The sequence below is a fragment of the Aethalodelphis obliquidens genome, unplaced genomic scaffold (genome assembly GCF_003676395.1).
Source record: "Aethalodelphis obliquidens isolate GAN/ISIS:26980383/991018 unplaced genomic scaffold, ASM367639v1 scaffold8, whole genome shotgun sequence".
NCBI classification, from domain to species: domain Eukaryota; kingdom Metazoa; phylum Chordata; class Mammalia; order Artiodactyla; family Delphinidae; genus Aethalodelphis; species Aethalodelphis obliquidens.
In genome coordinates, this window is record NW_020837952.1 from 60,961,349 (window position 1) to 60,973,542 (window position 12,194).

The 12,194-nt window shown below is 52.4% G+C and overlaps 1 protein-coding gene across 1 annotated transcript in view; it reads right to left on the reverse strand.

The window, feature by feature from the left end:
* Positions 1-406: 406 nt before the first annotated feature.
* The window catches only part of WNT7B (Wnt family member 7B), a 99,370-nt gene continuing 87,582 nt past the window's right edge, over positions 407-12,194 (reverse strand). Inside the window, exon 5 of the mRNA XM_027107967.1 lies at positions 407-1,454. Coding sequence (XP_026963768.1) covers positions 1,418-1,454 — 37 coding nt within the window. The 3' untranslated portion in view covers positions 407-1,417. The remainder of the gene's footprint in view (positions 1,455-12,194) is intronic.

Below are 12,194 nucleotides of genomic sequence, written 5' to 3' on the forward strand. Positions count from 1 at the left end.
CAGAGGGTGTTCAGAAGAGGCTTCCTGGAGGAGGCTTCTGGCGGCAGCTCGCGGTGGGTGTGGGCTGGAGAGGCGCTCTAAGCAGGGAACCAGGAAAGAACAGTGCCTCTGGGAACATCCTCACCGCCGCTGAAGGGTTCCCTGCTGGGGAGACCTCGAGCCTCCCTAAGGAGTTGGGGCCGCGGCCTGAGACGGTGTGGGGCTCTCCGGCCCCCGGCAGGAGACTCTCACCCTGGCAGCTGCAGACGTGTTGGATGAAGCAAAGCTGTTGGCACACGGGCCAGGCGAGAGGCAGCCTGGTGGAGCAGAAAGCCTCGGACCAAGGTCCCATTCCCGAGTCTGAGCTTGGCAAGTTACCTGGCGTCTCCGAGCATCAGCGTCTCCCTCTTAGCCGTCAGGCCAGAGTCAAGGTGAGGATTGATCTGACGGTTTATGTAAGGGGCCTCGCTCTCGGAAGATGCTCAGCCTCAGCGAATGGCAGCTCTCCTGGGGCTCCCACAGGGTGGGGTGGCAGGAGCAGAACAGGGAATCCTACTCCCGCCCACAGAGGGCAGAGGCAGGGCTGGCTCCAGCCCCGCCCTGCTGCCTTCCACTGGATCCGGGTTGGGTTCCTCCCACTGTGCTCCTAAGTCCTGCTCAGTTTTTCAAGCCACCGTAACACCCTCCTCCTCCAAGAGGTTTCCAAAGACTTAGGTTCTCCTTAATCTGCACCTTCCACCAATCGCTGGGCTTTGCAGCCACTGCCTAGTTCACTTCCTGTATGAGGACCACTGACTCGGGAGAGGCGCTGGGGGAGGGAGGCAAGGCTGCTTCCCCGACACAGCAGGTCGCTGGAATCTCGGAAATGACTTGCACAGAGCTCTGCTCTGATGACCCCGACGCTCGGCCAGCTGTCCCTCCCTTCCACAAACAGCAAGTGCTGTGTACTGTGCTGGGTGCTGGGACGAGGTGGTCAGTGGTCCCCGTGCCGCTGCCAGTTCTCAGAGGGAGATAGACATTTATCAGATCATCACAAAAGTGCAGTTACGGCCGTGGCAAGTGTCCAGAGGGACACAAGGGCCTGTTGAGTGCATAGTGGCGCCCCATCATACCCATGCCCATCACACCATCAGCACCCCTGGAACTCCACAGCCACTCGGCAAAACCTCCATTCTCGCCCAGCGTCTGGCCCCACTGTCTCCCCTCACTTTCCACTTCACCAGGGCCCTTGAACAGGAACTCCCAACATTTTTCACCACCAGACCGTCAAGCCTTCCTCCTCTGCACCCACCTGTTCCTCCATCCCTCCTGTCACGTGAAGGAGCCCCACCTTCTTTCGAGGCAGGTCCCTCCACACATGCAGTGGTGACATCCATTCCATTCCCACAGGGATCTCAGCATCAGGCAGCATCTCTCGTATCATCAGCCTCTCCCTCCTTCATGCTTCCTTTCCAACAGGCTCAAGTTTCAACTGTCTTTAAAAAAAATTCCAGATACCCTTTCATTATTTAGCTCAGTTGTCTTCAAACTTTTTGTTCACATTTCACTAAAAGAACTTTGAAGAAATCTACACCAACATTTTTATCTTGAGTCTTTATAGTTACAAACATAATTTGCAACAAATAGTAGAGATGCTTTAAAGAGAACTATTACATCACCCCTTTAAATGATTCTAATAGAATTGAAATATAGAAAAATGTGTTTCCCAACATAATCCATCTTAAAAGGGAATGTGCTTTTCTTTTAATGTTTGGAAATAATATTTTTACTTTGTCTTCTGGAGTCTGCATTTCCACCTTATTTTACTCACAGAATTGTATCCTATTGTAGTATTTTTATGCTTGAAATCATACAAAATGTGTATGATTTCACATACAGAATTAAATTCTGGCCATAACAGAACTAAATTAAAACCCATGACAAAAAGATACCTGGAAAATATCTGAATATTTGGAAATTAAAAAGCACACCGCTAAATAACCTGTGGGTGAAAGAAGAAGTTATAAAACAAACTTAAAACGTTCAAATGATAAGGAAAACACAGTACAGTCACATCCCTTGGTATCTGAGGGGACTGGCTTCAGGACCCACCGCAGATACCAAAGTCTACAGATACTCGAGTCCTACTGTCAGCCTCCGTATCCGAGGTTCGCTTAGTACTGTAGGATTGGAGAAACATCCGAGTATAAGCGGACCTGCACAGTTCAAACCTGTGTTGTTCAAGGGTCAACTGTATATGAAAATTCTAGAAATGCAGCTGAAACAGTGTTTAAGGGAAATCTGGAGCTTTAAAATTCTTTGTTAGAAAAGAGGAGAGATTTAACATTGATGATCTCAGTTTTCACTGTAAAAACCCAGAAAGAGAAGAGCTAATGAAACAGAAAGTAAGTAGAAGGAAGGAAGCAATACTGATAAAAGCAGAAATCAATAAAATAAGAAACGGGCAAACAGAGAAAATCAGTGAAGCCATAAGCTGGTTCTTTAAGAAGATTCATAAAGTTGACATATCTCCAGGGAGCATGCTCGAGGAAAAAGACACCCACAAAGAGCAGCAAGAAAGATGGGACATCACTACAGATCCTACAGACGTTAAAAGGAATGAGGGAATATGAGGGAAACTGACCAACTTTATGCCAAAAAAAACTGAACACGTAAATCATTTCTGTTAAAGACATGACTTATCAAAATGGACACAAACAGAAATAGAAAATCCAAATAGCCCTATGTCTGTTCAACTGAATTTGTGATTGATCTTTCCACAAAGAAAATCCCAAGCCTCTATCTTTGATCTCAACGCCTCTAAAGCATGCCGCACGTGGCAGCCGGAGTGACCTTTCCAGAGCACAAGTCTGCCCCGTCATTCCCCTACTGCAAAGTGCGGCTTACTCCGCAATATGACTTTCGAGGCAGTTTGATCCAGGTGTTGCCTGCCTCTTCACACCCTCGTCTCTGACCGCCATCCTTCCCCCCTCCGTGCACACATACACCGGCGCGCGCACGCACACTGCAGTGCGCACGCGCCTGGTTTCTACCCCGCTAGTTCTCTGCTGGCAGAACCCGGCCCCCCCACCAGGGGGCATCTGGGAGTGTGTGGGAGCATGAGTTGTCACAACCACTAAGGGCTGTCACTTGACATTGAGTGGGCAGGGGTGTCAGACATCCAGCAATGCCTGGAACAGACCCCACAGTGAGAATCACGCTGCTGAGAATGATGCCACGAGAACCCCACTGAGTCTTGCCGGACTGAAGTTTCTCTCGACTTCACCGCTGGGAATTAGACACGCCGTTAGCTCTGCCTGCAGCCCCTTTACCTCGTCTTTACCCGCCTAATCCTGACTCAGCCTTTGGGGCTCTGCTTCCAAACATATGCCCAGCAAATTTACTGCGTTGAGTTTGCCTCCCTCCACCTGCACCCCTTTTAATTAAATATAAGTCCGGTTCAAGTCCAGGAGCAAAGACTTTTAGTTTGGATATACTCTAAGCACTAAAAGCACTAAGGCGGGGGGAGCGAGGAAACTCTAATATTTACTCTGTAACCACGGTTAGGCTCCCCTACTCTTGAAAGAGAGGCTTTTTCCAGATCTTCCTTTTCTGGGATTGTGAGTGGTTTCTCTGGGAGCTCTGGCCCACACCTGGGCCCTCCCGGAGCGCCCCAGTCTCCTCTCCGTCCCACTTCCCCCTTCCTGGTCCCCGTTAACCTCTACTTTTTATTATCCTAGTTCATCTTTCTCCCAAAGTCGAGCTTCTGTCGAGCTTTCCCCCACCCCGCTCCCAGTGGGGGGGCCCGTCTACCTGCGGACCACCTGTCCCCACCCCACAGGGCAGATCCTCAGGAAGAGGTGACAATCTGTAGGTTAAACAGGGGAAGGGCAAGAGCCACCTTCAGCACATTCCCCGTGTGTTGGCGGGGACGCACGGCAGAGCTGGCCCCGCTGCAGGTCTGCTATCACTTTTCTAAACGTTCTGCGTTGTAATTACAGGTTGTGGTCTTCATGAAACCTGAAAATGTCAGGAAGAACAGAAGGCCCCCAGCCCGTGCTCTTCTCATTGATTCTTCGCCTCTTTATGTGTACGGCGAAGCCTAAAGACCTGTCAGTCAAGGCAAGAGGATTAGCCTCACCCATGTGAAGGGAAAATTGGGAAGGAAAAAAAAAAATCCTTGTCTGAACTTGAAAATGAAAATGCTGATGTGGTTTTTATTCCAGAAACATATCTTACTGATTAAGAGCATGGAGAGCTCCCGGCTCGTGGGTGGGCCAGCCGTCGTTGGCCTCCCGGCTCTCCAGGGCCAGGCCCGGCTCGCCACCCGCAGCGTAGCAGAGGCAGAAGGCGGCGCGGACGCTCCCAGCGCAAACCTTTGCTGACGGGATGGCCGTACGTGCATGCACGCGGGCACACACAGGGCGTTAAAACGGACCCGCTAAGACAAGGCAGGTTCCTTCACTAAGCTTGTTTAGCTTTACATCAGGGGGACGGAAAGGCAGCAGGTCACCCTGGAAGGAGCGTGGACTTGGACTCGCGTAGGGCTGGTCTAACCCAGGGCTGCCGCTCATTAGCTGAGTGACCCTGGGCAAGTGACAAACTCCTTGTGCCCTAGTCTCACCATCTGTAAAACGAAGATCGTGGCACCTGCTTTGTTGAGGTTGATGAGATAACGCAAGGGCCGCCATCAGCACCTGCCCACACAGAACAGATGCCCCGCGAGCGGCCACCATCCCAGTGCCAAGGTGGTGGCACGGGGGACACTCCTCCCACCCTCAGCCACCTGAGGCCACTGCCTCCTCCAGGCAGCCTTTCTCTCCCAGGGTTCTCTGCTGTGGGTTTGAGCTGCAGGAGAGGCCTTGGCCCCGGCGGCCTCAGTTTCCGTGACTGTGAAATGGGGCCGACACCTCTGCACACTTCGACCACACAGGGCTTGCGGCTTGGCGTGACCGCAGAGGCTGCTGCCAGGAAGGCAGCCTTCGCCAAGGGCTGGCTTCCTCCCGGCCAGGCGCAGCTGGGTTGGGTTACAGAGCGATGGCGGCGATCGATAATGCTGTACCTGGGGTGACTTGGGTATTTTTCCCAGGTACCGCGGACGACGACTCACGCTCGGTAAGTCAACATTCCACCGTCATCAGGCCCAGGAGACACTTCAACAGCCTCACGGGGCTTCAGGTTTCACAACTTCAGTGTCTGAACGTGAGGTCCTTGAGTCACCCAGAGATTCCACACCTCGGAAGATGTTTCCGTGGAGCCTTTGTTCCCAGAGTCCTGCGCAGACAGGGTTTTCTCTGAGGCGTCTAGCTGACACTTAGAGGGTTTCCAGCTGCAGTCTCTTCCCAGCAGTTAATATCCTGTAAATCATACATCTGCCCGGGACCCCAGCTCCCGAGGCCCGAGGCCCCTCCTCAGCCCCTCCTCTTCCTGTGCTCTTGGTGCTCCCAGCTGCTCCCCTTCCCTCGCTTCCTCTCTGTTTTTCTTCTGCTTCTTTCTGGGGTCCCTGCCCACCTCCGCCCCCCTTTCTCAGCTCTGGGCCTTGATGCTAGACGCACTCACTTCTCGCCCCCCCTCCCCCCATGGGGCGCAGGGCCCGACTGGCATTGGACAGTGGAGGGGACGAGCCACGACCCAGAGGAGGGGCGGGTCCTGGGGGGAGCACGGAGACATGGCGCGGGATACGAGGCACCACAGGCGTCCCAAGCCACCCACGGCCCTGTCACCGCTCGCCAGGGGCTGAGCCCCAGGGAACACGTGGTTTGGCTCCAGAAGGTGTGCGAACTGCACTCTCCTGTGGAGTGCCCCCAGCTCCAGCCTCCTACCCTGGTGCCGCGTGGCGGGAGGAGCAGATCCAGGGACGAGAGTGCCCTGCGGGTGCCCAGAGCGGGCTCCCTCCTCCTGTGACCACGTGCAGTCACCTGGTCCCCACTCAACGGTGGTCACCAAGTGCCCTGTGCACGCCGACCAGGTCCCTGCCCTCCCGGAGCTGATGTCCAGGGGGCGGAGCCCAGTACCAGTAAGTTACAAGACAACAGATCTTGGTGACGGGGCCGAGAAGGGAGGGAGGACTGGGACCCTGTTTGCAGCATCAGGGCGCATGTGCACCCTCACCGCACAGCGGAGGGATCAGAGCCCCGGTCCTGGCACCAAATCCTCACCGATGTGAACCTCAGCCCCTTGCTTCCTAGCTGTGTGGCCTTGGGCAAATTGGTCGACCTCTCGGGGCTTCCGTTTCCTTCTCTGTAAAACAGAGCTGCTCTTAGTAACGACTTCTTGGGGCTGCTCTGAAGGCTCAGTGAGCTGACATGCACACAGCAGCTCAGGGCAGCGCCGGGCCCGTAACGCTTTCCATCCAGGGCCGCGGGCCAGGAAAGAAGAAACACAGGAGCTTTAAGAGTCGAATCCAATCGAGGCAGGTGGAGGGGTTCCAGAAAGAGCCGGCTTCCCAGCCGGGGGAGACCTAGTATGGCCGAGAGGTGATCCTGCACTGCCCTCTGGGGGTCGCCCCCGCAGGAGGGAGGCCGATGTGCCACTGGGCCACAGCAGCCCGGCACCCGGACCACCACCCCTGCCCCGTCATCCCGGCGCTCCCCACGGGGTTGCCGCTGCCCCTCCCTCCTTCCCCGCAGCCCCCGGCTCACCACACGCTCCTGCTACTTCCGCAGTAGTGCCTGGACACCTTCCCGCCAAGAGATGGTCCTGGCAGCCCTGGCTCGGCCTCCACCGCCCCTCGTCCGGGGATGATGGTGAGGACAAGAGCTGGCGCCCGTCCAGTGCTTCTTGTTCACCAGGCACCATCCTGAGAACGTGATCGCACACCACGTTTAACCCTCAGCAGTCTCTCAGGTGGTGCCGTTATTATTCCCATTTTACAGATGCGGAAACTGAGGCTCAGGGAGCGACTCCAGAGACCCGCTCAGCCTTTCCCTCCCACAGGCACGGCCTGGAGCTTGTCACTGACAACAAGCGCATCCTGTTCCAGGTGCCCCAAAGCCCACTGCCTCCCACGGTCCTCCAGCTCCCCCAGAACCCTCTGTGGCCTCACTTCCACACCCTTGTCCGTGCTCTTCATTTTCATCACACTCCCGCACACCCTCAACCCCTGCCCCTCTCCCGCGGGGAATTCTTTTCTGGCATAATGCCAATCCTGGCTAAATCCGACCTCCTTCCTGCTCCATGGCTACAGCTTCCGGGGGGGGGGGAGCACTTGCCCTGCAGCCGGGTAACGCAGGTGTGACCCTGTCCCCGACGCCTTAGCGCCTCTAGCCACGGGCCACACCCCTGCCGCCTGCGCCCCTTGTTCCAGTCTCTGCCCCGTGCACCACCCTGGCCTCAGCTCGGGGTCTTCTTTCCCAGCTCCAGAAACAGCAGCAACCGGAAGACACCTGTTACAGCCGCCGAAAACCTTCACGCCCCTCACGGTGATGGGCGCTCAGACCTCCTCGGATGTGCCCGCCGCTCCGGCCGGTTCCCTAGCCCTTTCTCCTCCCTCATCACTGCTTCTGGCCACCTCCTTTGCTGGCTTGTTCTTGTCTCCCAGCCCATAAAGCCGGGAGCTCTCCAGGGTATAGACGGTGGCATTTCTCTCTTAAGCATCTACTCACTCCTTGGAAATCTATCCAGGTTCAAAGCTTTAAATACCAGTTGTGCTCTGACAACCTCCAAATATGTCCGGCCCAGACCCCGCCCCCTGAGCTCCAGACCCTGCACCCAGACCCCTACTTGGTGTCGCACTTCTCACCGCCTCCTAGTCTAAGCCACCGCGGAGCGCCGTTGCTCTTTGGGCTGGTTGGGATTGCCTGCTCGTGTCACTCTTCCACCAACAGCCCCCTAAGACTTGCATCTCGCTCAGGGCACAGCCGAGCGTTACGGGGGTCGACAGGGCTGCCCTGTGCTGACTTCCGTTCCTCCAGCTCCCCTCCAGCCCCGCAGTCTCCCAGGTGCTCCTTCCGCAAGCCCACTCTCTCCTGCCTCAGGGCCTTTGCACCTGACATCCCCTTTGCCTAGACACTCCTCCCTCAGCTGTCCACCCAGCTCACTGCCTCACCTTCTCCTAGTCTTTGCTACAATGTCACCTTCTCGGTGACACTACAACTTGGCCCCTTCTGCACAGTAGCCCCCCTCCTTCCCTGCTTTATGCTCGTCTCCACTTACAGCCATCCAGCCGGCCCGGCGTCGGTTCCGTGGATTCTTGGATCCATGAGGGCAAGGATTTCTCCCTCTCTACTCACTGCTCCACACCCCATGCCCAGAACAGCACTGGCACACGGCAGGTGCCCATGACGTGTCCACCAAGTGAATAGCACAAGGAAGGCCCTTTGCCCCTTGCTCAGAACCAGGCATCCCAACAGGAAGGTGCCAAGGACAGGTTCTCTCCGGTGCCGGGGAAGCCCAGCCCCACCCCCTAACCCTTCAGCCTTCAAGTGGCTTCAAGTGAGGCTGGGTGGGCTAGAGTCACACTCGGTGTTTCATCCAGGGCTCGAGCAGGTGGCCTGACCCTTGTGCCCGGCATGCTCAGTGGGTCGGCGTCACAGCCAGATTAGCTCGCCGTTCAACCCCGGCTGCCACATTCTCGTGACAGTTACAGGCGGGGGAGGTTCAGCAGCCCCAGTCTCAGACTTGGACTCAGACCTCTGGGCGTCCCCGCTACACACACACGCACACACATGCGCACACTATGTAGGGAGCCAGGTGGCCTCAACTTTGCTAATAACTCCTCATGGCCCTGGCGTCAGACTGGAGCCTAGAGAGTCAGCGCTGGCCGGCCCTTCCCGTCGAGACAATCTTGCCTAGCATCTTACATCACAAGCAAGGACCCTGCCCAGAGAGAGGATGCGGTTTGCATCACCTTTGACTCCCGATTGGCAGTGTTGCTCTACCGTGCCACGTTTAGACGTGGTGAGGGAGAGTGCCACGTCCCAGGCCAAGCAGCAGCCTCAGTAACTACCTCCCCACAGTGGGCATGGATAAAAGGGGCGCCCCGGTCTCTGTGTGCACCGAACCAGACGACCAACGGGAGGTGCCCACAGCGGCTTCTCAGGAACAGGAGTGGTGATGACCGTGGCTGCTGCTCCCATAATTCTAGGCTCGGCCTGAGGCACCTTGAACTACAGTAAGCCTCTCAACCGGCTGTTATTTTCTTCTGCCCTCACCTGGGTAGATTGGTTCTCACCCTTCCCCCTGGCCTGTCGCACCTCGGACCTTTCTTGCTGGGGCATCAGTCTGTTTCTCCAACTTAGGAGAAAACTGCTCTCTGCTCACCAACCAGAACCAGAACTTGGGGTTCCCGGCTCTCTCGGTGAACACCAGGCTCTTGCTGTCTGTGTGAGTGAAGACCCCAGTCCTCCTTACCAGGAAGCTCTCTCTGGCTGGCTCGCCTCCGTCCAGGTAACGTGTCCTTCCCTGACCAGCCCAGGTGCGAAACAACCTGTGTCAAATCACATTTCACTCTCTTTCTGCTGAAACCTCTGTCTGTAAGTTGTTATCCTTTGGGAGGTGTGGGGAGGACTTGTCGTCAGGAGAGGGCTGGCGTTTTGTCCGGCTTTGCATGGGGTCGCACACCCAGCAAGAAGGAGGCGGCCAAAACTTGGTTTAAAAAGACGGAGACCTTTTGCTCCTGGCCAAGATGAAGTAATGGGCTATTTTTACCACCACATGAACCAACCAAAAGAACCAGACAGAAAATATTAAATAGCAGTTTTCAAGACCCTGGACATCGGGCAATGAAATGAAGTGACCCCTGAGAGACAGGAAGCAAGGTGAGCTCTACAATACGCCCAGCTTTCTGCCTTGAGAGAGTTCCCAGGCCACAGTACAGGGAAGGGGAACCCAGGCAGATACCAGGAATTGGCCTGAGGTCCAAAAATGGAGCTGAGAGTCCAGGAGAACCAAGGCGGCTGGAATTGACGGGGCTTAGTATCAGAGAAGAGAGAGCTGCACAGAGAGACAGCCCTTGAGATGTGCATAGGGTCCCCCTCAAGTATTCCCCAGAGGACTGATCCCTGCATGTGTGTGTGAGGAATTATCCTAACGGATTAAAGGAAACAGTGCCCAGTGCTCTCATAGGGCTGGGATCAATGCCTGTTCCCACCAGCTAGACTGGAAGAAAAATAATTCTGGTGAGTGAGACATTTGGGGGAAGAGGGTAGAGGACTCAGAAAGGTAGTGGAGAATAATTATCCCTAGACTGAGTCCTTACCCAGACTTACCTAATATATGGTGAAAAGCAAGACCCAAAGGATCAAGCTGAGTCCAAGTAACTTAGCTGCATCCCAGATCACAGTTCAAGAATGTTTACTGAGATACAGTACTATCTAGTGCCCCCAAAGGTAAATTTTTACACATATCAAGCATTCAACCAAAGATTATGAGGCATGCAAAGAAGCAGGCAGCATGATCCATAATAAGGAAATAACTAATCGATCAAAATTGACCCAGAATAGACACACATGTTAGAATTAGCGGAGAAGGACATCCTAACTGTATTCTTCTGCAAGCTCAAATAATAGAGTAGAGATATGGAGGATTAAAAAGAGACCCAAATCAAACTTCATCAAAAACTACAATGCACGAGATAAAAAATACAGCGGATGGAATGAACAGAAGATTAAGAGATCACAGAAAAGATGAATGAACTTGAAGACGTAGCAATAGAAACTATCCACAATGAAACACACAGAGGAAAAAGGATCCCCCAATGAAACAAGCATCAGTGAGCTTGGGTCAACTTCAAGCAACCTAATATATGAGTAATTAGAGTCCCTGAAGGTGAGCAGGCAGGGAACAGAAAAAATATTTGAAGAAATAATGACCAAAAATTTTCCAAAATGATGAAAGCTATAAACCCACAGATCCAAGAGCTCAACAAACTCCAAGCACAAGAAGCATGAAGAAAAACAAGACACATCATAACCACATTGCTCAAAAACAGTGATAAGGATAAAAATCTTAAAAGCAGCCAGAGGGGGGGAAATATATTACACAGAGAGGAAGAAAATAAGAATGATAGCAGATTTCTTGTCAGAAACAATGCAAGTGAGAAGACAGTGAAGCAACACCTTTAAACTACTAGAAGAAAACTATCAACCTATACCTATCTCTAAAACAAAAATACCTTTCAAAAGCAAAAGTGAAATAATGACACTATCAAACACACAAAAGAAGGAAAAGCTTCATCAGCAGGACACTTGCCCCACAAGAAATGTTAAAGTCCTTCAGGCAGAGGAGAAATAATACCAGCTGGAAACGTGGGTCTAACAAAGGAATTAAGAACACTGGAAACGGTATCAACATAGGTAAGTATGTAACACTTTTTAAAAATTTGAATCTCTTTAGAAGATAATTGAAAAGCCTAAAACTATAAAACTTTAGAAGAAGACCTTTGTGATCTTGGGTTAGACAAAGATTTCTTAGATCTGACACCAAAAGCGTGATTCATTGAGACAAATTGATAAATTTGACTTTATAAAAATTAAGCTTTTTTGATCTTTGAAAGACATTGTTATGAGAATAAAAAGGTAAGCCACCAGCTGGGAGAAAATACTTTCAAAGCAATATCTGATGAAGGACTTGTATCCAGAATATACAAAGGATTCTCAAAACCCGTAATAAGAAAACAAACAACCCCATTTTTTAAGTGGACAAAATATTTGAACAACATTTCTCCAAAGAAGATATATGAAGGGCAAATAAGCACATGGAAAGATGCTCAATATTATTATTCATTAGGGAAATGCAGAGTAAAATCTCAGTGAGGGTCCCCACACATCTATTTGAACGGCTAAAATTAGGAAGACGGACAATAGCAAGTGTTGGTGAGAATGTGGAGAAACTAGAACTCTCACCCACTCCCGGTAGCAACGAATATAAAACGGTACAAGCACTTTGGGAAACAGTGTGGCAATTTCTTCAAAAGTTAAACATACACCTACCTTAGGATCCAGTCATTCCACTCCTGTGTTTATCCAAGGGAAATGAAAACACAGCTCCATACAGAGACTTGTATATGAATATTCACAGCAACTTTATTTGTCACCCCAAACTGGACCCAAGCAAACGTCTATCAGCCCGTGAATGGGAAAACAAATGATGGTATAGACACTGAACGATAAAAAGAAACTCACTGTCAACTTGGCATACAACATAGATGAATCTCAGAATCGTTCTACGGAGTGTACAAACCCAGATGAAAAGAGAACATACTGTATAATTCTATTTACCTAAAATCCCAGGAAATA